A 21644-nucleotide genomic window follows, 5' to 3' on the forward strand; every position below is an offset into this window, starting at 1 on the left:
CCACTGGATTTTTTAAAATGTGTTTCATGTAAATAAGAGTGACAACTGGCTTTTCTTCACAGAGCTATTCAACAGCAAAGGAATTAACTAGTAGAAACTTAAATATAAATGTGGCCAATCCTATCTGCTCAAGAGACAGTGTTGGGTTTGTTCTTTACATCTTCACATTTGTTCTACTTCAAAAACAACTATGAATTCTCTTTCTTCCTTTGCTAAATCAAGCTGATAAGATTTTTCTCTGAAAGATCAAGGGGTGACTGCTTCAGGCACCATGAGCTGCAATCTCTGTCATGATTGTCTGACTCTTCCACTCACAGAGACATCTGCTGTAGACAATACGTAAATAAAGGCATAGCTCTTGTATCACAGAAACCTCACTGCTAAATTCTAGCTTCTGTTTGGGGACACACACACACACACACACACACACAGGCTGTTTCCCCAAAGTCCCACTGTCTTCTCCCAATAAAAGTTTTTTTTTCTATTTTTTTTAACAAATTGGATTTAGCCTGGGGGTTATAGGACTGAAGACAAGTTATAATAGGAGGCCCACAACATTTCCTGCAGCGCCAGAGAAGAAGCAGCCCCTTCCTTTCCTGTCCTTCCCCATGCTGCTAGGCAGTAGGACAATGAAGGCCTGAGTAAGTGGATAACCGACCTGTGGGCTGTGGGGCTCAGATGCACTTTGCTGGGAAGCCCGTGACTTTCCATCCTAGAGGCCGTGTTTACGGTATCACCAAACAGGCAGTACCGGGGCATCTTATCTCCCACGACACCTGCTAAGACTGGTCCAGTATGGATTCCCACTCTGATCTGTGTAGAGAGAACTTCACTGAAAAGAGAACATGGAATCTTCTTGCCTTTGCTTTGAAGGCACAGTTCAGATCTGATGAGAAGGCACATATTAAAGCTCTGTGACAAGTGCACACATCTAAATTGAAATGTAGAATAGTCCGCAAAGTTATCTTTGCCCTTGTCTAGTTGGCTTCCCCCAACCTGCTATGAGCATAATTAAAGCATTCCTTTTGGAGGAAGAAGGGAAGCCTGCAAGTCTTAGAAAGCTAATGCAGCACAGAAGGATGGGGAATCTCAGAAAACCCTGAGGTCTACAACGTCCCCCAAAGGTTGTAAAAGTTGCAATGTCTGTGGGAAAGGGGGGCTGTCTCTGCAGGAGCTACCTGAAAACAGTGCCAGTGTTGGAGTTCCCTGAGCTGCCACTAATGCTTGGGTAGGCTTCATAGTGTTACAGCGGCAAGTAACCCCGATAAACTCACTGCCTCACAAAGCTAGTCTTAGCTCAAGTGCTCCTTTGCTCTGTTACTGGTGTCCCACACGAGATCAATATTTGTTTATGTCTCTCGGGGAAAGTCCCACAACTCCACCCACCCTTCCAAAAGAAATCATTGATTTCTTATTTTATCAAAGAGTAATTTATATCTGGTTCTGTACAAACAACATTTTTTTTTCAGATTCCTTTACAGTGTCACGTATATCCATAGTCATAATTTTTATTGCCCAAATAAGAAGAATGGAAGAAGTCATTCCTCCATGCTACTTTTTGTAAATATTTAGGTCATCTCCAGTTTGAAGCTATGACAAGTATAGTAGCTATAAACACTTTGTGAGATCATGAGTTTTAATTCTTTTCAGGAAAAGTAGCCTAAAAATGTAGAAGGTGCCAACTGTGTCATAAAACAAATGCCTGTTTAATTTTTACCAAAGTCAAACTTCATCAAATTGTCCAAGTTTGTCTCTCCAGGTCTCCATTTTTATCAGTAACAGTTTATGCCTCAGCTGGGCTCTGGGCTGTTGGGACGTGCCAGACAAGCATTTTCCCAGGCCAGAATCATATATCATCGTTGGCTGCTCGGTAAAGCCAAGTCCCCCGCTCTGATAATAGAACAAATTACAAATGAGGTGTGCTCAGCACCATCCTGTCACAAAGAAGATTATCCTTGAACCACAGGAAAATTTCAAGAGCCAGTAGCCTCCTCTGGGGTCTGGCGAGGTTGAGCCTTCTTTGTAGCTTTCCTGCTTAGGAGCATGAGCAAGAGAAGGGAGGACTTTTGATAGATGATGCTCTGTAAACACTGTAGCACACCCTAGACCTGACCTGGGCAGACTAGAACTTGACATTGTGTGATCTTTATTTAAATTTTATTTAAATAAAGAGCTCCTTTGCTCCCTACCTGTATGGGTTCCCCGGTGACAGGATTCATCACTTCTTTTGCAGAAATTCTCATCCCCAGAGCAAAGTTAGCGACTCTTTGAGCATGACTTTCAACGGGTACCGGGACTCCACCTACCACCATGTAAGCATCACCTATTGTTTCTACCTGCCGGAGTAGGGGATGGGGTGGGGGGTGAGGGGTAGAGGGGTGGGGCAAAGACAGTGTTCAATGAGCACTACAAACACCTACAGCTACCAACATAACTATAACACCAAACACCTACATGTGCCTGCCATTTCCTAGACATTGCCAATAAGATCTTTTTAAGCTACTGATTCTTCACTGTGGAAGTAAGGAGCAGGAAGGAACGCAGGACGGCCAAAAGATCTTTATGATTTTTGGTTTTGGTTTTCTTTCAGTGCCAGGGATGGAACCTAGGGTCCCACATAGCTATGTAAGCAACTTACCTCTGAATCATCCCCCCCGACTTCCTTTCTGCTTTTGGAAAAAAAAAAAAATGAATCCCAGAGAAGATGAAGTTCCTAGGTGGTCATATGATGTTCTGTATTAGATAATAAATTATGTGGATGAAACTCTCTGTTGAGCAGGAGACTAAATGCCTAGGAAAGTGCCGTTTGCTGCTCATAGGCACCAAATACCATCTAAGCATGGGTATTATGAGAGAAAGGATGCCTAAACCACTTCTCTCAGTCCCTGTGAGACTTCTTTTCAGAATGGTGCAGACACAGTAAAGAAAGACGGGCTTAAGTGCTTCCTCTCTGGCCTGATTCCAGAAACAGGCCATATCATACCCATGCACACCCACACGCTCACACAGGCGTGTGTGCTCTTATTACACACAGAGTCAGATAGACAGACAGACAGATGCACATGTTCTCTCTTACACACACACACACACACACACACACACACACACACACACTTACTTTGTAGACATCATGGACACTGGTTAACCTGTCAAACTTGGAGTACATTGAGTTCAGCATGTTCACAATTTGGATAGGTTCACAGGCCGCACAGATGTTGGTGAATGTCACAACATCGCTGAAAAGTATGGTACACGTCTCAAATTCTCCTGCAACAGAAACCACGTCAGTGGTAGCCAAGGATACAGAGTGATAGTTCTGTGAATTTTGATTTTGGTGCCTGCTGAAGTCCAAGCCTGCCTGTGCCTTGGGGGAACTGTGCCGGCTGCCATCCATGACTCCCCATCTCGTCAACAGATATGAGCACTTAGGTTGAGTTTCTGCTGTGAGAAAGTCATCATCCCACAAGAGTCATGGCCCATGGCACAAGGAGCCCCAGGCCTCAGTGAGCTCCTGGGCTAGTGATGGAGGCAGTCAGGTGAGAACACAAACACTTCACTGAGGTGTGGCAGGTGCTGTGGGTTAAGAGAAATGGCCCCTAGCAAGGGTCTGCTTGCTTTGCTCCAAAAGCAGAAACTGAACTTCAGGAATGCCTGCACTGGGTCTAGAGGAGTCTGCCTGGGTAAATGGCATGGCTGACACATTCTCTTATTTCTTTCCTTTTCTAGCATGGTCCCTAATTAGACTAACTTCTACATGGCAGACAAAGGTTCTGGTAAGTTAATTCGCACTTCATTTTAATCCCTAGCATACCCCACAAATGGGACCTTGCTACCTGATCCTGTGTCTTAGTGACTCCTGGCTTGCTCTAATCCAGTCTTTCTTGGGGTTATCCCAGCATGAGGAGTGCCTTGGGCCTTGGGGCCTGCACATGTGCTGTCTCTGCCTGAGCCACACTTCTCATCTCAGTGAGAACTAAGATGGGAGACTGTCTGTACTGATACCTGCTGCATGTTAGTGTGTAGAGCAGGGCTTGGCTTGGGTAGATGCTCAAGAACTATGTACTAAGTGGACAGCTGAAACCCAGAACATAGTGGGTGCCTTCTGCATTGTTTATCGCTCTGCTCTGATCTCTGTCACGTGACTACCATTCCTGCTTCTAGTTTCTCAACCTTCTCATCTCGGTTTACTTCTTTAATTCGTTTTTATTCTACATTATGGCCATTTTCTACATTGAAAATAAGGGATATATATATATTACATTCTGACCACAGTTTCCCCCTCTCTCACCTCCTCCCAGATCCTCCTCACCTCCACAGCCATCCCAGGTGACTCCAGCTTGTGTCAACTTGACAAAAACTAATCAGATAGTCTTACATCACTAGAGCCTGAAGTTAGCTATCACAGTGCCGTGGATTGCAGGCCTATACAGCTCTATACTAGAACTTTCTCTTTAATTCTGCCTACAATTCCTACCACATACTGCTCTTGTTATGACAAATTCTGCAGGTATCTAGCACTCGACGCTTCTATACTGACCTGACTGCCATTGCCTCAGGCCTGATTGTCGTGTGTGTGTGTGTGTGTGTGTGTGTGTGTGTGTGTGTGTGTGTGTGTGTATACGCATGAGCAATCAAGAAAATCATCAGACATGCCTACAGGCCAATCTGGTGGAGGCTTTTTTTTTTTTTTTAATTGAGGATCCCTCTTCCCAGGTATATTAAGATGACCACCAAGATAAGTCATTGTACAGGGATCAAACTCCGGTCGTCACAGGAAAAAGAGAAGAAACTAATATAATAACTAAGTCACTTACTGATGAAGCCCTGTTGTCCAAGATAAGCTGGACTTATCTTTTGTTTCTCCAGGGCCACACTTTATCCCTGATGTGTCTGTCACATGAATGACTTCAGCATCTAGCAAGCTTCCATTGTGGGACACACACGTTGACTTTACACTGTTCTGGTAGGTCACCCACTGAGGCCCCAGGGACACTCATACTCTAGACTGCCTTCAATTTCTCATCTCTTCCCTCCTGCCTCACACGGATTGGCTGAGCTGTGGGCATATGGCCTGATCAGAGCCAATCATAATCCTGCAGAGTGATGTGCAGACTCAGAATGCTCGCTCCTTCTTTGTGGGTCATGATCTGTGACTACTGGGGTCCTGACAGCCTCTTTAATGGTGCTTGAGAATCTTTGGTGATATTGACAACGTGTGGGGCAAGCCCAGTATGGAGAGAGACACTAAAGTACTTGATGTTGCCAAGTACACTGTGATAGTCTGCATACTTCCAGAGCCCATGATTTCTGCCTTTGCTCACTAAGGGTCATTTGTTCTGGGCTTCTGTTCCTCATACCCGAGTCATGGCTGACACAGTGGTTATCACTAGTAAGAACTTGAGATTTTGAGTCTCATTGAGCAGTATACGGAGTCTCAGGCGGACTTAGAGAAAATGGGAAGGGTTTGGTGAGAGGTGACTCTTCTGTATTGCTGTAATTTGGAGGTTAACTCAGAAAGAGGTACTTAGAGGAAAACAAGGATCTTGACATCATCACTACTAAAGCTAGAAGAGAGAGATAAAGAGATCCGAACATTGGAAGTGAGGCTGAGGCATAGATGGAGAAGGGTGAGTACTGAAGGGCCAGGCAGACACAGCCCCAATACACTTGCCAATTCTGCCTGCTGGGGACTGAGATCTGGTTGTTGCTATGTATTGTAATGCTAAATACTGGCCCTTAAGATCTGGCTGCCCCTGAGGAGGAGATCCTTACATACACCAAAGATGTTATATAACCTTGCTCCTTAATTTAAAACTATTGGTTGAATAAAGATGCCTACAGCCTATGACTGGGCAGAAGAGAGGTAGGCAAGGCTTGGACCACAGTGCTCTGAGTCTGAGGAGAGACCATGAGAAGAGAGAGGAGAGAAGAAAGAAGAAAACACCACAGGGTAGGTACATCCATGTGTGTGTATGTACATGTGTGTGTATGTTTGTGTGTGTTGCGTATAGATGAAAGCTCAGGTGCATGAGCTGAACCAGAAGAAAGAGTCGGGTCTACTGCTCTCTGACTTACTTCCTTGAAGCAAGGTCTCTTCCTGCTCTAGAAGTTCACCTTTTCCTGGCCTGGCTGGCCAGTGAGCTCCTGCATCTACCTGTCTCTGATTCCTCCAACCCCAGTGCCGTGGTTATTGGTACATACAGCTTTTTATGTGGATGCGCAGGATTTGAACCCAGTTTCTCTCACTGTGTGGCTCCGTTTTCTTTCACTTTCTTCTGTATGGTCATATAGTGCTGTTTATGTGGGTAATGGGGATTTGAACTTGAGTCCTCATGTTTACAGAGTAAGTGCTCTCACCCTGAGCCACATTCCCAACCCTCTATTCCATCTTGAGATAAATCATCACAGGTCTCTAGACGAGCAACCTCAGAGTCCTCACCACCACCCCTCCCTACTACAGGAGGATAAAATCTTGCTGGTTTCCCTCACCAAGTCTCAGCACAGGCCTTTATCACCCGCCGCTGTGTGGTGAGCAACCAGTCTTCCCTCCTCTTCACTATACCACAGTCAAAACCGGCATAGGCAGAACTGGTCATACCACTTCTACTACAAGGAAAATGAACTTGGAGACAGAGACATGGCTCGGAGGGTAGGGGTACTTCCTGTGATTACCTGTAACCCTAGGATTGGGGTTGGGGAAGGCAGAGACAGGTAGACATAAGAGCTCACTGGCCAGCCAGAATAGTTGAAAAACTAAGCTCGAAGGCCTCGGTCCAAATCCTCAACACGCACATAAGAAACCTTGAACAGCCATCCAAAAGCCTGGATGTGGTGAGGATTTAGATACAAGAGGGTTTCTGAGCTTGCTGTCCTCTAGCATAACTCTGGTACCAGTGAGAGGCTTTGTCTCAATGTAAGAAGACAGAGAGGAATAGAAAGAGACAATCATCTCTGACCTCCATGTGCATATAGGCATATGCCCCAACACACACACATGCCTATACAACACACACTCACTTCAGTGAGTCCTCACTGTGTACAAAATGACATTCAATGTCCTTTTCTATGAGAACCCAGAGTCATCACTGCAGCTCTGGAGCCTCCTTGTCCATGTCCCGCTCTGGAAACAATCCAGACTCTACTCCTATTATTTTTATTATCTTCAATATAGAGAAGAGAAATGAAGGAGATGCGCGTTAACCGCTTAGCTCACGGCAGTGCCACTTCTAAATGATATAATCATGTCCAGATCTGCCTAGGTTCAAAGTTCACACCACTTAGTGTGTGCACGATCTTCCCTATACTCCAAGGTCACCTTAAAAGAAAGAGTACCGTACCTGCCGCCACCTTTTTGCCTTCCTTGAGCTGGTTGGCCACATGTTCAGGCAGCATGGCATACAGCAAGGTCTCCGTCTTCTTCTTTTCGATGGCCAGGTGATTGGAAAGGACCCGCAACTCCTCCTTCTTCTTCTCCAGTTGGCAGGACAGCTCCATCTCTGCCAGCCTCTGCTGGTTTAGGAGGATGAGATCCCTGGTCGTGTCGTGGGGAGCGATGTCGGAAAGATGCATCTTGCTCTCTTCCAGCTCTTGCAGGCTGCGGAGCTTTGGCGAACACATGAAGATCATGCACTTCAGAGACTCCATCCAGATCATCTGACCTGCCCATCACAGGGAGGAATGTGACAATATGGAATGTCTCCAAGGTAGAACAAGAGGCAAGCATCATCCACATCACATGCCTTTTAGCACCCACTGCACAGTCTGCTCCCATCCTTCTTAGCCGTGTGTCATGAGAATCATCTACACTTCTGTCTCCAGTCACTTATCTGCCACTCTTTGCCCAGCAACTCCTCCTGTGACTGCAGTTCTGAGCTTGAGATGCCAGCCCCAGCGGCTAGGTCTTCTCTTTGCTTTGCCCTTCTACCGTCTTAAGTTTGAACCTAATGTTCCCTCTGGAAATCTTGCTTCCTGAGGCTTTCGGCCACTGATGCCTTTCTGAGTTTCTCTATTTCTTTGACATTTTTCTTCAGTCTTTGTCCACCCCTACTCCTAGCACAACGGGTACTCTCCATGCTACGGGAGGAGAAAGGCAGTACCTGCCAGCTGTGAATCCTGTGACCTTCAACAGTGACCTGCCTCCAAGACAGATACACTTTTCTGTATATGTAAAATAGTGGCACAAATGTCATGGGAGGAACCAGCTACTTTGTGATTAGATTTAAGGCCTGAACCCTGAGATGGTGCCTACATCTGACACTGCTAAATTGGCCAAGAACCTGAGACTAGATGGGCCATGGACATAATAAATACTGTTATTCTGCTAAAGAAACATGCCAATAAAATGACTTCTTACGGCATAGTGCTACATATGCTATATACACGTGTACATACATAACCCACATCAAGAGAAGCTCCTTGTAGCAGGTGAGAAGTTGATGCAGAACTAGACCGTGTGCAGAGAGGAGGGGACTTTAGATCACGCAGTGCTAAATTGGATGTCTTCTTTAAATCCCTCCCTTCAAGGCTCAGGGGATGATAAGGCAGAAATATTCTAAGAGCCAGAGAGGGGTGACAACTCCATGGAAATAGTGTCTTTCAGACACCATAGGACAGGTGCACATATGCGCTCTCAGAGGCTGACAGCATTCACAGGGCCCACACAGGTTCAAGCTGGATGGGGACCCAGTGCTGAGGAGAGGAAGTGGGCATAATCTCCTAGTCCCAACCAAGAAGCTATCTACAACTGATACCTGCTACCAATGAAGTCACCCTGGGTCTATCAACCACACTTCAGAGAGGGATCCGTGTCCAGGAGTAACTGGCCCTCACAAACAGACTCAATGCTATTTTTGTAGATTTTTTTTGTCTTATTTTTCTTTGTTGGGGTTATTTCTTTTTGTGTGTCTTATTTGTGTTTTGCTTGCTTATTTTGGTTTCTGGTGTGTGTGTGTGTGTGTGTGTGTGTGTGTGTGTGTGTGTTGCATGTGGTTTTTTTGGTATTTTATTTTTCCCTTTTCCTTTTGGTGATATATTTTAAAGAAATAGAACATGGAGTTGGGTGGGTAGGAGGCAGAAAGGATCTGAGAGGAATTAGAGAAAGAGAAAGACATGATGAAAATACATTGTGTTAAAAACAATTTCAATAAAAAAAATCAATTTACTGTATGGTCTAGTAAGTCCACTTCTCTATATGCTCAAAAGGACTGAAATACAGCATTCGGAGATAGCCATCCGATATCTATAGTCACAGTTTGGATATCTATAGTCACAGTAGCCAGAGGAAGTGGGACAATCAACAGATCTGTCAACAGGTGAGTGGATAGAGACCAGGAGGCAATGGGATACTGCTCATCCTGAAAGAAAAAGGAAACGGGCCATCGCAGAGGAATGGGGCCTACAAGACTCCGCTTCCTTACTCAGAACCCAGAACAGCCACAGGTCCCAGAGACGAAGGGAGAAAGTCAGTCACCAGAGAAACAGGGAGCAACTGTTTAACAGTCATATGAATTTTGCAGACATTCGAAATGTTCCAGAGATGAATAGGGCAGCGTATGTACAAACTATGAACATTCTTAATATGAATCACCTATAGTGTAGATTAAAATATAGAAAAACTTCTATCATAATTCAAACAAAAACCAAAATGTGTTCCCTACCCGTAGGTCAGATGAGTTTGTTGCTTTAGAAAGGATAGACATTAATATAATATAATATTATCTCTTATGTAACAGAGAGCAGAATTTTATAACTATAGAATTTATAATTACAATTGCATATTTTGGTATACAGTAGAGTCATACCATATACTGTTGGAATACATATATGTTTCCATGTGATATGCTTATATGTATTACATTTATTATTTAGTCAATTTATGTCTAAACCAAAAATGATTAAAAATATAAAATATTATTTACTGCTCAGGCCAAGTATAAATATCAGGGGGGAGAAAGCCCAACTTGTTCTCACTCTAGTCCCTTCCCTGGCTTGAGGGAAGTTGAAAAGCTGTCTTCCCATTCTGGCCTAGCTAACGAGGAGAAAGGGAAGGCATGGGCTCTCACCCCGGAATTTGAGTGTCGGCTGGCTCTTCCATGCTTCGGGCATCATCTCTCTTCGTGTCTTCAAGACAAACTGACTGTTAATGAACTTGCAGATGCTGGAGATGTCAAAAGTAACTTGAGGGTGGACGATGGAGAAATACTCATCTAGTCCAAACTTCTGGGTCAAGATTCCAGGGACATACTTCTGAATATTCACTCCAGCTTGCTTGACCCTTAGCTATCCACAGAGGACACATGTCAGTCTGGAGAACAGGAAGCGACTTCCACCCTTAGCTTTCCCTTAGATAAGACATCTTGGCCCTGCTTGGTGATTCACTGGGATGAAGGAGGGCTGGTAATGGAATAAACACACCAGAACCATAATTTAATGTCAGCTGCAGTCAGATCTGTAGCTGACATTGGAAGAAGCATGAAATAGCTTGGAGTGCTCAGAAGTATAGTCAACAAGGCCAATAGATCTTCATTCTATGCTCCCCCCTCTCTCTCTCCACCCCCTACCTCCCACCCTGTACAACCCCTGGCCCCTGTCATAAACTAGCCAAGTCTGGACCTGTCAACAATTCACCCAGGGACCAGGACAATGTTTCTCTACTATCTCTAGAGAATGCTCAGAAGGAAGTGTGGAATGGGGACTTCGACGTCACATGTCTAATACCAGCATAGTGCTTCAGGGCCTTTACTAACCTTTACTAACCATAAGAACTACAAAAACTAACCTTGTGTATCACTCAGTTCCTGTTATTCTGTACCCAAAAGTTGAAAGGGGACCATTTAGAGCAGGTTGGATTGGGAACATTAATGGCACAAGTAATAGTAATCTTGTGGCACTGGAGAAGTGCTGGCATTCATTGACTTATAATTCTGATTTCCACCTAGGGGTGTGTATTTACGGCTGTGATACCATCACTTCTCTGAGGGAAGATAATATCCTTAGGTGAGTTCATGTCATAGTTAGTGTTCATGCTGCACTCAGCTGGCAGTGACATGCAGATGAGTTCCAATAAACACTAGAGAAATTCATAGTGGCTGGCCATTTTAACTGGTACTTTTGACTGAATTCACTTTGCCTACATGCTCTTTAGGTAAAAAAAAAAATTAAAAATCAGCTCAGATCCTGTGTCTACAACATCTGTATCTACATCTGGTTTGCTTTGTCTCTCGCTACGTAGCCCATGCTGACTGTGAACTTAACTCTTGCCTCAGCCTCCTGAGTGCTAGGATTATGGATGTGAGCTGTCACACGCAAGCTCACGCAAGATATTTTTATCTTGGGAAACTGATAGTAATCAAATTTAAATGCTCATTCTCACAGTCACCTCCCCCCACCCCCAGAACACGGTATGATGCTCTACTAAGATGCAGGAAATGAAGCATGGTGGGATTGAGGACCTGCTGCAGTCACAGGGGGGGGGTGGGTCACTTTTAGGACCATGGGTATAGGCTGTAGTCTGATGTATCTTTCTGGAGTGAATTTTAAGTCTTCCCCCAGCTTTTCTTTCTGATCATAAGCTTTCCCACTTATTCGCTGGTCTAACTCCCTTGCTATGTTAACCTTAAGAAGATCATGAATTCCAGAAGAACCTATAATATAAAGTAAAGTCAGGGGACCCTCCAGAGCATAGTCTAGTCTCTTAAGCCCTGTGAGCTCAGGGATCTAAGACCTTACAGCTGTAATGGTGTTGAACTGGACTCTCCAACCCTGATTTACCCCCTACCCCAAGCTTCTGAGGGAAAGGGGAATCCTGAGGGAAATTGTCTTACTGCTTCGTCAAAGACAATGTGGAAAGGAAAAGCATTGCAGAACACCTCCTCTTCAATCCACAGTCTCTCGGGAAAGACAGGCTGGAAGGTGTCCCCGAGGGGCCCTGGACACAGAGAAAGAGAGCCCTAATGAGCGGCCCTCCCAGAGCTGCTTGGACAGGGTTAGAATCTTAAGTGTGCCACAGGCTAAGTGTGATTCCCACTCTTTAGCACAGGCTCCCTCAGCTTCTCCAGATGGCCACTGCAATTATTGTCCAAATTAAAACAAACAGAAAATTTGCGACCAGGTTGAGAAGCCCTCCTGCCCCCTGCCAAGTTTCTGCCTGCTGCTGAAGAGTTAGTTTCTGGGCCAATTGAGTCTGTCTCACCATGAAAACAGAGCTGGCATTGAAACGGTGACAAGCGGACAATGAGCCAGAAGAGGAGCGAGTGTGTGTCGGGCCCAGCATCAGGGACATTTGCCATGGAGCTTTATAGACTGACAGTTTAGGGTGGCACGTGAAAATTTAACCAACAGTCCCATTTGGCAGGGGTTGCAGATTCTCAATAGAACCTTTTTGATATGAAAATCTCCTAGACAAAGGATGTCAGTTGTGTTTGCTACAGCTTGAAGGACTCAGAATGCAGCTCTTTGAGCCCTGCAGACCTTCACCCAGATGCCTGTCATTTGACCTACCAGGCCATGACAAGGAGCATCTAGCTCCCTTCCTCCACTGGGGTCAGAGCTCTGATTCAGGCTTGAGAGTTAGGTGCTGTCTGGCAGACCAGCTCAGTGCCCAAAGACCCGCTGTGATGAGCTTACCACCTTTATTTGCGAATGGAAAGCTAGAAGGGATTGCATTGTCTCATGTCACAGAGACAGAAATGCACTTTCTTGGTTCTTGCCCTCTGTCCCTTGTACTGCTGGCTAGCTGTGGTTAGCCACTGATTTCCAGTCCAGAAACACACCCCAGTCAAGGTCTGGGTCCAGAAGCAATGCAGAATTCCCTGTGGCCAGTATGTCTGTGCCCAGTCTCTTCAGCACAGTCAGGATCTGGGACTGAGTCCAAGCTAGTGGCTTTCCTGATTACAGAGATGACGGTGTCTCCATGTCACCCAGCACAAACAAAAGAGCTGATTTGTGGCAAGTTGGAAGCTGATTTTTAAAGTTAAGACCACAGATGCCAAACCCAAGCTCTGCGGGAATCAGGGGGCTTTGAAATTGCAGGAAGCTTTGCCCTATTTGTGTCTGGGGCTCCTCCCCTGCAAAGCAGGCAGTTGTCCTGATCTAAGAGTTGGAGCTGGCAGAACAGCACACCTACCTTTTCCAAGCAGGACTGATGCCCTCACAACGCCCGAGTGAGATTTCTCCCCGGGGCAAACAGGGATGCTTAAATATCTCTCCTTCTTCCTAAGGCATGTTCCTTGGAGAGACTGCAGAGGGAAAGAAATGAAGCACAGGTACCTGGTCACAGAGATGAACAAGCCCTGCTGAGCCCATCTTTATATACGGAAGCATGATGGTGGCTGAAGGGATAGTGTGCGTGTTTACAAGGTCACTTCTATCAAGAGCCTGGAGCTCTAAGGTGTACTCACCAACTACTCCTCACACCATTTTTCTACCAAAGGCAGCCAGTTTTTTTTTTTTTTTTTTCAAGATCTCCAGGGAATCCTTAGAGGCTCATGCTTTCCTATGTGTTACTCTGAGACTATGTCCCAGGGCTCAATAGGAAACGTGGAGAAAGCAGTTGGAAGGGTGCTTTCCTCGGTCTTCCTTTACAGCAGCAAAAGGTTTGTAGCAACTGAAGATGCACAGGCGTGGGCTCGTTTAGTATGACAAGAAACATTTGGCAGAGGGAAGATGTTCACACACAAAATGAGCATCCTCTTGCCACAGGAGATGCCTCTCCCTAGGCAGAAAGTACACGGCTCTTAGTGGACCATGAGCTGATCACACAGCACACATAACCCTCCCCTAGATTGATGAGTGACTCTCAACTTGGGCCAAGTGAGTATGCAGGGGGTTTGTGGACTTTTGAATGGTTCAAACTGTGATACATTAAGAAATGACCAGCTCCAAAAATGATCTTAGTGTCTGTCTATCCAGTTTCCCAAATTTATTAGATGAACAGCATGGCAATCAATATTCCACTCTTGACACCCCTCCCACATCTCAGGAGCTCTTTGTTTCCTTCTTCTTGGATGTGAGACAACAAACTCAGAAGCTACTGGCTCAGCGTGGCTTTGGTGGTTGTCATTTGTCTGGGACCACTCTCAAAAAACCCACTCTCCCTGGGGTTGAATACTCTCCAGTGAGCAAACACTAACAGGTTTGCACACTGTAAGACATATCCCCCCCAGGCCTTCAGGAATCACAGTCCTACCTATACGTTTGATTCATGAGATTTTAAACTAACCCATATAGCATCTAAACTGGCAATGATCACCTTCTAAGCTGTAGCTAAGGTGGCCAAGGATAGGTTCTTGTCTGCACACTAGACCTGCATTCCACTTGCCATGTGGGCACTGAGGACCTGATAGATCCACTCATTGCAAGAGGACTCCAGTTTCCAACGTCAAATCCTTTATCATGTTTTGTTGTTGTTGATGTTTCAAGATAAAGTTCTTTATCCCAAACTGGCCTCAAAGTAATAGCAATCCTCTTGCCTCAGCATCCCAAGTGCATTATAGGTACAAACTGCCATTCCTAGCTTTGTTATTTCTATACACGAACATTTTACAGGCTCAAGTACATCCTAGAAAGTCTGCATTAAGTTAACCTTGATTTTGCGATTCTCAGCTAGGAGTAGTTTTTTACCCCTATCTCTACTCTGAGAACATTGACAATGCCTGGAAACATTTTTGATGGCCACAACTAAGAGGTAAGGTTCTAGCTACATTGGATATCTATCTTGGATAGAGAGATGTCTGTGCTGTGGTGACAGATCTTACAGCACAAAGTACAGCCCATCACAACCCAGAATAACCTGGTCCTTGGGGTTGATAAAGCCAGGCCTGGGAGAGCTTGCCTTGAATTTCACTTTTCAAGAGTTAGGGAACTGTGTTGTCTGAAGACATAGCACATTCAGTACCTCCTGGTCAGCCTGGATGCCCTCACTGTCTCTCGGCCGGTTTGGCTTTGCCCCTCTCATCTGTCTTCGAGCCTTCTGCACAACCAGAAACACGACATGTTCTTTCTTCCCTGTCCTTTCCACCTCCTCGTTCATATCGAGGATACTCATGGCCACATCAGTGTCAAAGAAGTCCTTGGCCACAGCCTCAATGATGCCTGCAGCAGAATGACATCCGTGGTAAGGGACGGCAGAAGCCTGCACACTGGCAAAAAGCACCACAACATCCGGTTGTACAACTTGGTGAGTGTCCTTCTGTTTACCAAGCCTGAGCCCGTGCCTTGCCTCACGATAGGCATCCTATGAAGGCTCGGTGGCAAGAGCACTCAGAGATTTAAGTTTTGTGGGTTTGAATACCAAATATGTCCCTGTCATTATAATTTCTACTTCAACATCTATTCATGTTTTTATTTCAGGAAGACACCTAACTCATTAAGCAAACTCCATACATGATGGAAGCAAAATTCCACTGGAAATGCATTACAAAGATCATGTGTTCAAAACTGTTATTTTGGGAATCCAGCTCAGGGGTGAAATCCAAACTATGGAGAAAACAAGCATGACGTTGCATCAACAACAGTATCAACATCATCTACAAACAGAGTAGCAGGGGGTACTTAAGGGGAGTATGAAATATCCAACCACCTAGGTAGGGGTTTAGGGCTGGATATGTACCTCCATGGAGGAGTGTGTGGACTTAGAATACAGAAGTAATTCTGTTTGAAGTAAAATGACAAAAACAGACTATATACCAAGACTTTTCTACAATGCTGATTTAAAAAAAAAAAGAGTCAATAGATACAAAAATCTCCACAGAATTATTATAGCTATACAACCAACTGTGCAGAGTGTTAAAGACCATGTCTCCCTCTGGTGTTCCAGAAATTCTCAAAATCTCCAGATCCTTCAGATCATGATGACAAGGAAGCCAGTCACCACAGGGGGTGGAGTACCCTGCTCACAGCGGATCTATGGGCACCCTAGAGAGCTATGGGCTGGGCTAATCCATTTCCTACCTGGTACGATGTGACACAGACCACGTCTGTCTGAGTAATAATGGAGAAGCATTGTCCCGTCGGCTCCTCCCTCCACTCGAAAGGACGGTGCATTCATTTCCTAATTAATAGACACAGCACATTTCCCCACAGGGAAAGCACATTGTTTATATTATGTTTTTTATAGGCTTATAATATATATTTATTTTTCTAGGTTAACATACAAAGTAGTGGGTTCGACCACAGCACCTTTATACATCAAAGTTTACTCTCACTCTATCTCCTCCTAGACTGGCCCTCCACGCCCTCCAGCTGGCTCCATTCCTCCCTCATTTTACCCTTTTGCTTCATTATCACAAGTGTTCCATCACCTCTACTTCATACTTCCCTAAGATCTCTCTCCTTTCACAATTCCATTTTCTATTCTATGATGCCAACACATACATATTAACATATGCACATATATGTACATGTACATAACATTTGAGTGTGTGTAGTGGCTATTCCTGGTTGTCAACTTGACTATATTTGAAATGAACTACAATCCAGAATTGGAAGGCTCACCAGTGAACCTAATCTGGAAACTGGGAGATAGAAGTTTCTGATCTGGATCTTGGTATGGAGATCTTGAGACACAGTGGTGATTGAATCCAGAAGATTAAGACAGGGAGATCTCCGAGTCCAAGATCATCTGGGATTAAAGGTGTGGTGGCACACACCTTTAATCTGGGCTACACCTTCTGCTGGGGACCATATAAGCACATTGGAAGAAGGGAGTCTGGCTCTCACTCTTTCGCCTTCTTGCGGTGTGGGACTCAGCAACTGCTAGATCCTTGGACTTCCATTCACAGCTACTACTGAACCATTGTTGGGATTTGGACTGCAGACTGTAAGTCATCAATAAATTCCTTTACTATATAGAGACTATCTGCAAGTTCTGTGACTCTAGAGAACCCTGACTAATACAGTGTGTGTGTGTCATTATGTGTTTCTGGTGCCTGAGAAAGTCAGAGAGAGTATCGAATCCTCTGGAACTGGAGTTACAAATGGTTGTGAACTGCCATGGAGGTGCAAAGAGCTGAGCCCACATCCTGTGAAAGATCAGTAAGATTATTTTTGAGACGGGATCTCACTGTGTAACCATGCTGGTCTATAACTCACTATATAGACCAAGCTGACCTCAAACTCACAGAAATCTGCCCACCTCTGTCTCTTGAATGCTGGGATTAAAGGAGCGTACATACCACCACACTTGGTCTATAAATACATAATTTTAAATCTATGTTCTGCATGTGGGAAAGCACACATAGTATTTGTCCTTCTGAGTCTGGTTTATTTCACTTGACATAATTGTTTTCAGGTGCATTCGTTTTCCTGAAAACATCATTTTATTTTTCTATATAGCTGCATAAAACTGAATTGTGTACATGTATCATATTTCCTCTGTTCACTGATGGGCATCTAGGCTGGTCTCATTTCCTGGCTGTTTAAATAGTGCAGCAATAACCATGGATAAGAAAACATCTCTCTAGCTGACCTATAACCCTTGGGTAAATCTGCCCAAGAATGGTATAGCTGGATTATGAGCTACAGTTTTTAGGTGGTGTGAAGCAATGGTATGTACCCGTGACCACACAGAGAACATTAGCACGTCTCCATCACCACACATAGAGTCGTGCTCCCCTCATCTCTCCATTAACATATCATGGCTGCTTCAGCTCCTGTTGAGGAAGTTTACCCTGAATCTCACTCCCTGAACATTTGGCATTTGGCCACTGGTCTTTACCCAGGGAAGTTAAAACAAGGTTAATGAGAGAAACATCGCTGGGCCTCCATGATCTTAGCTCCATGCTGCGCTGCTTGTATCTTAACCCCAAAGGGTTAGCTGTAGCCATACCTGGCCTGTGACCAAGCCATGCGAGCCTTCTCACTCGGGAAGATTGGTGGCTCAGAGACCTCACGACTGGAAAGAATGAGCTCACTTTTGTCCTCAGGGTTGGCTCCCCTTGAAAACTAGACTAGTTCTCCCCTCAAGAACATACCAGAAGAAATATTACTTGTCCAGAAATAACTGTAGACACTTCAACAGAGCCCTCTTATGAAAGGTGGGGGATCTTTTTTTTTTTTTTGAGGAAAAAGTCACTGGAGGGTTCTCTGAGGGAATGAACAGGGAGTCCCCTATTGCTTGCTTGTTCAGCAGCAACTCAGCACGCAGGACACTGGGCTTTGGTCTAAGCTAAGGAAGAGGTGTAAGGTCTGCCTTTATGGTGCAGGGCTAATAGTGAAAATGGGTTTCTTCTTGACTTTCAAATATTTATTTTATATTTCTAAAAGTGTGTTAGTGTATGTAATGATTCAGCTTCCTCCCAGACTGAAACACTCCATGCTTCAGGGAATCTTTTAAAGACAGCGGGTTAACAGTTTTACCATCATAATAATTAAGGAGGCACTTTAGCAAGCACAGTCCCAGCTTATCCACATGACCACCCACCCAGGGTGCCAATGAACACAAAATACAGAAATAATTAAGAAAAATATTGGTCAGTTATAAAGGGCCATAAGAATGAATTGTTTTACATAAGTTAATAAACTATTATTTATATTATGGATGAATACTGCACCCAATAACAGACCAAGATTTTTTTTTTCTTGCAGTAAAGCATTTTAATGATCTAAGAACAAAGTCCAGGTATTTGAATTTCCAGTAACTTCTACCAAGACCAGCAAGGCATGAACTCCAGAAGGACATATCCCAGTTGGGAATTTAGTTTCCTAACACCTCAGTCCATCACCCCATGGGTTAATCAGTGTTGGATGGCTCCCAGTTCTGGCTCTTGGCCCTGCCAAGCTTTTGCCCCTTGGTATTTTACCAATCCTGACCTGGTTGCTTGCATAAGCTATTATCAGCTCTACCCAGGCCAGGAGATCTGAAGAGAGATGTGAAAATCCATCGCAACCTGATTTTCAGCCCTTGCTCCCACTGTGTTTGGCTCCTCAGATTTATTCTACATCTGCATCTACCCTTCAGACGTGCTCCCCTCCCCCACCACCCCAAGGCTGGAACTCTGACTTTTTTGTCAGCCTGTTTATAAAGGAAGCCAGTGGGTGTTTATTCTCCTCTTTTCCCCTAAGAGAGCTCATGCCCGTGGCCACAGGTTGTGCAGCTCCTCTGCAGGGAACGCTGGAAAGAGCTTGCTTTTTTTGACCTCTAGGACCACCAAGACAAAGCCCAGATGGCCTTACCTGATAGGACAGTGCCAGGTAACTGTGGAGGGCATCTAGGTTTTCGATAAACTCTGTGAGATTTCCTCCAAGTGTCCGTAGCATCCTGTCATAGCCGGACATCTTACAGAACTTAAAGAAGTATTCACCAAAGAGCTTCAGAATGGCTTCCATGGATACATCTGTGGAAAACATACCCCACTGAGTCAGACCCTAGAAGGTGTTGGTATCCCTTGGGTGGCTTTTAGTCATATGCACATGCTCAAATCCCACCAAGGAGATACTTGCTGACCCTCTAATTCTTTACTTTCCTCATTGGTGATGTCAGGAATCACCTCTGTGTAACATGGCATCATAAAAAGCCAGGGAACATGGAAGCCATGAATCCCTCCTTTCTCTGTCACATCTAAGATAGATATTTCCCAGTGGCCCAAGAGAGAGCTGTAGAGCTAACATTCCTTTGACTACTGATCCCGAGCCAGATTAACTCAGGGCTGGGTCTTTTACCACCTTACAAACCTTCAAGCAACAGGCTCTTGTGGAATTAAGAGCTGTTTCTGAGAACTGACTAACACTGCAGTGCAAAGCGATTCTGCTCAAAATTCACCCCAAAGAAGAGAGCACACAGCTGTGCTGTTGACCCCCTTCCCTCCCAGCCTCACTAGGCCCCTGTCTCCCTCCCTTCAGGGCTGCTTTCCCCTCGAATTCTCCATGAGGATTTCCCTATCTACAGGCCACCCTGACCAGGCTCTCCCTGAGTGTTGCATTTCTGTCTTCCTCTCAGAGAATTCTTGTGAACAGCAACTGAGGCCTACCTCATTTTTTTGTTTTGTTTGTTGTTGGTTTTGTTTTGTCTTGCCTTGTTGCTAGATAACAAAGTAAGTGCTGGATGCATTTCTGAAGTAGAGCTACACAGTGTGAGGTAGATTGAGTCAGGCTAGGCTGACTCCGTGACAGGCTTCAAACTGGCCGTTCAGGAGACTAGGCCCAAATCTCTGTTTCCAAGAACTGGGCAAGCCCAGGCTTCAGAGGCTGCCCCGCCACCTGGCCTGAGGCAAGGACAGTGGGTCAGCAGCAGTTTCCAGACTGCCTCAGCGACAGTCAACAGTTTTCAGCCCCCCATCTCAGGTCCCAGCAATGGTTCTGGAATGTCCCTAAAGATAGACCTTTCCAAAATTCCCCGAATATGCTTTAAATCCAGCCTGCGAGCTCACTCCGGGGGTCTCTCCATCTTTATAGATGGTAGACACCAGCATGCTGGACTTCTGCAGGAAAAAAAAAATATTCTTTGCATTTACAAACTATTCGAGTCCAGGATATCATTCTGAGAATCATAGACCCTTACAGGAGTATGGCCCAATCTCCCTATTTTCCATCTCATGGCAGGGATAGAATGTATCCCTGCAATGTTATATAATCAGTTACTCTTCTCAGAGTATGCTAGGATCTTGGGAATAGATGACCTGTTAGTGATCTCTCTTCGTTCAGATGAGTCATGGAAGCAAGTTGGAGACTCTGACTGAATCCCATGTCCTCTGCACCACATCCCGCAGCCAAACAAGGTACAGGCTGCTCTCGCTGTCATTGTGGACACAGGATGAAGGCTTCACTGGTATGGCCAGCATAGAGATCCCTGAGAACATTCACTTACTTAGGGTAGGGTTCTGACTCCTGGTGGGGCTGAAGAGCATCCCTGGGAGTCCTGTTGGAGCCATAGCTCCTGACTGTATCCTTTGAGGACTCCGCTTCCCCCGATGGACCTGGAGCTCACAGTGAGGAGGGTCCTGTTCTGCAGAGCACGTCCATGCAGAGTACTCCAGACTGCCAGGGATGCAGAGTGGTCCTCACTTCCAAGCCTCTGCTCACTTAAGATGCTCAAAATAGGAAAGCCTTATGGTGTGAGCCTGTATGTAGCTATAAGCTATGCAGGAGGCCGAGGCAGGAGGATCACAAACTTTTGGCACATCTGAGCTAGAGAGTCAATTCAAGGCTGGCCTGGACAATCTAGTGAGAACTTATCTCAAAGTGGAAAATAAAAAGGATAGAGATATAGCTCAGTAGTAGAGGGTCACTTGGCACACATGAGTCCCCTAGGCTCAATCCCTAATAATATGTGCATGTACAGGTGCACACACACACATGTCAGAATAGCAGGTTCCTTGCAGCTCTCTGTTCATAGCCAGGTCTCTGGGAAGATAATTCTTCTGGAATCTTGCACAGATAAATCAAACATATTTTGCCAAGACTACTAGCTAGGTCTTCTGAGTCTAGACAAAGGTATGGATGGAAGGGTGGGAGAAAGCCAGGGCCTGTGTGAATTGTCTCTTTTGTCCCTTCCAGCTGACAACAAGTTTGTCTATGCCAGAATTCAGGAGTCTCCTGCTCACTCCTGTGAACTGAAATACATTCTATTCGGGTCTTTCTCAACCCAGGGAAGTATGCAGACAGGGGTGGGTCTGTTAGTTTCTGTTTTCTCTGACCCCTCCCTGTTCCAT

At 45.1% G+C, this 21644-nt stretch overlaps 1 protein-coding gene across 1 annotated transcript in view; it reads right to left on the reverse strand.

Annotated features, from left to right (window-relative positions):
• The window catches only part of LOC110325783 (guanylate cyclase soluble subunit beta-2), a 64154-nt gene that overhangs the window by 13808 nt on the left and 28702 nt on the right, over positions 1 to 21644 (reverse strand). The window contains exons 4-13 of the mRNA XM_029541685.1: positions 19171 to 19331; positions 15949 to 16048; positions 14894 to 15090; positions 13124 to 13235; positions 11823 to 11926; positions 10062 to 10278; positions 7338 to 7658; positions 3119 to 3267; positions 2190 to 2336; positions 659 to 813 (exon numbers count right to left, since the gene is read on the reverse strand). Of these exons, the coding sequence (XP_029397545.1) occupies positions 659 to 813; positions 2190 to 2336; positions 3119 to 3267; positions 7338 to 7658; positions 10062 to 10278; positions 11823 to 11926; positions 13124 to 13235; positions 14894 to 15090; positions 15949 to 16048; positions 19171 to 19331 (1663 nt within the window). The remainder of the gene's footprint in view (positions 1 to 658; positions 814 to 2189; positions 2337 to 3118; positions 3268 to 7337; positions 7659 to 10061; positions 10279 to 11822; positions 11927 to 13123; positions 13236 to 14893; positions 15091 to 15948; positions 16049 to 19170; positions 19332 to 21644) is intronic.

Source organism: Mus pahari, chromosome 8 (assembly GCF_900095145.1).
Source record: "Mus pahari chromosome 8, PAHARI_EIJ_v1.1, whole genome shotgun sequence".
In the NCBI taxonomy this organism is placed as follows: domain Eukaryota; kingdom Metazoa; phylum Chordata; class Mammalia; order Rodentia; family Muridae; genus Mus; species Mus pahari.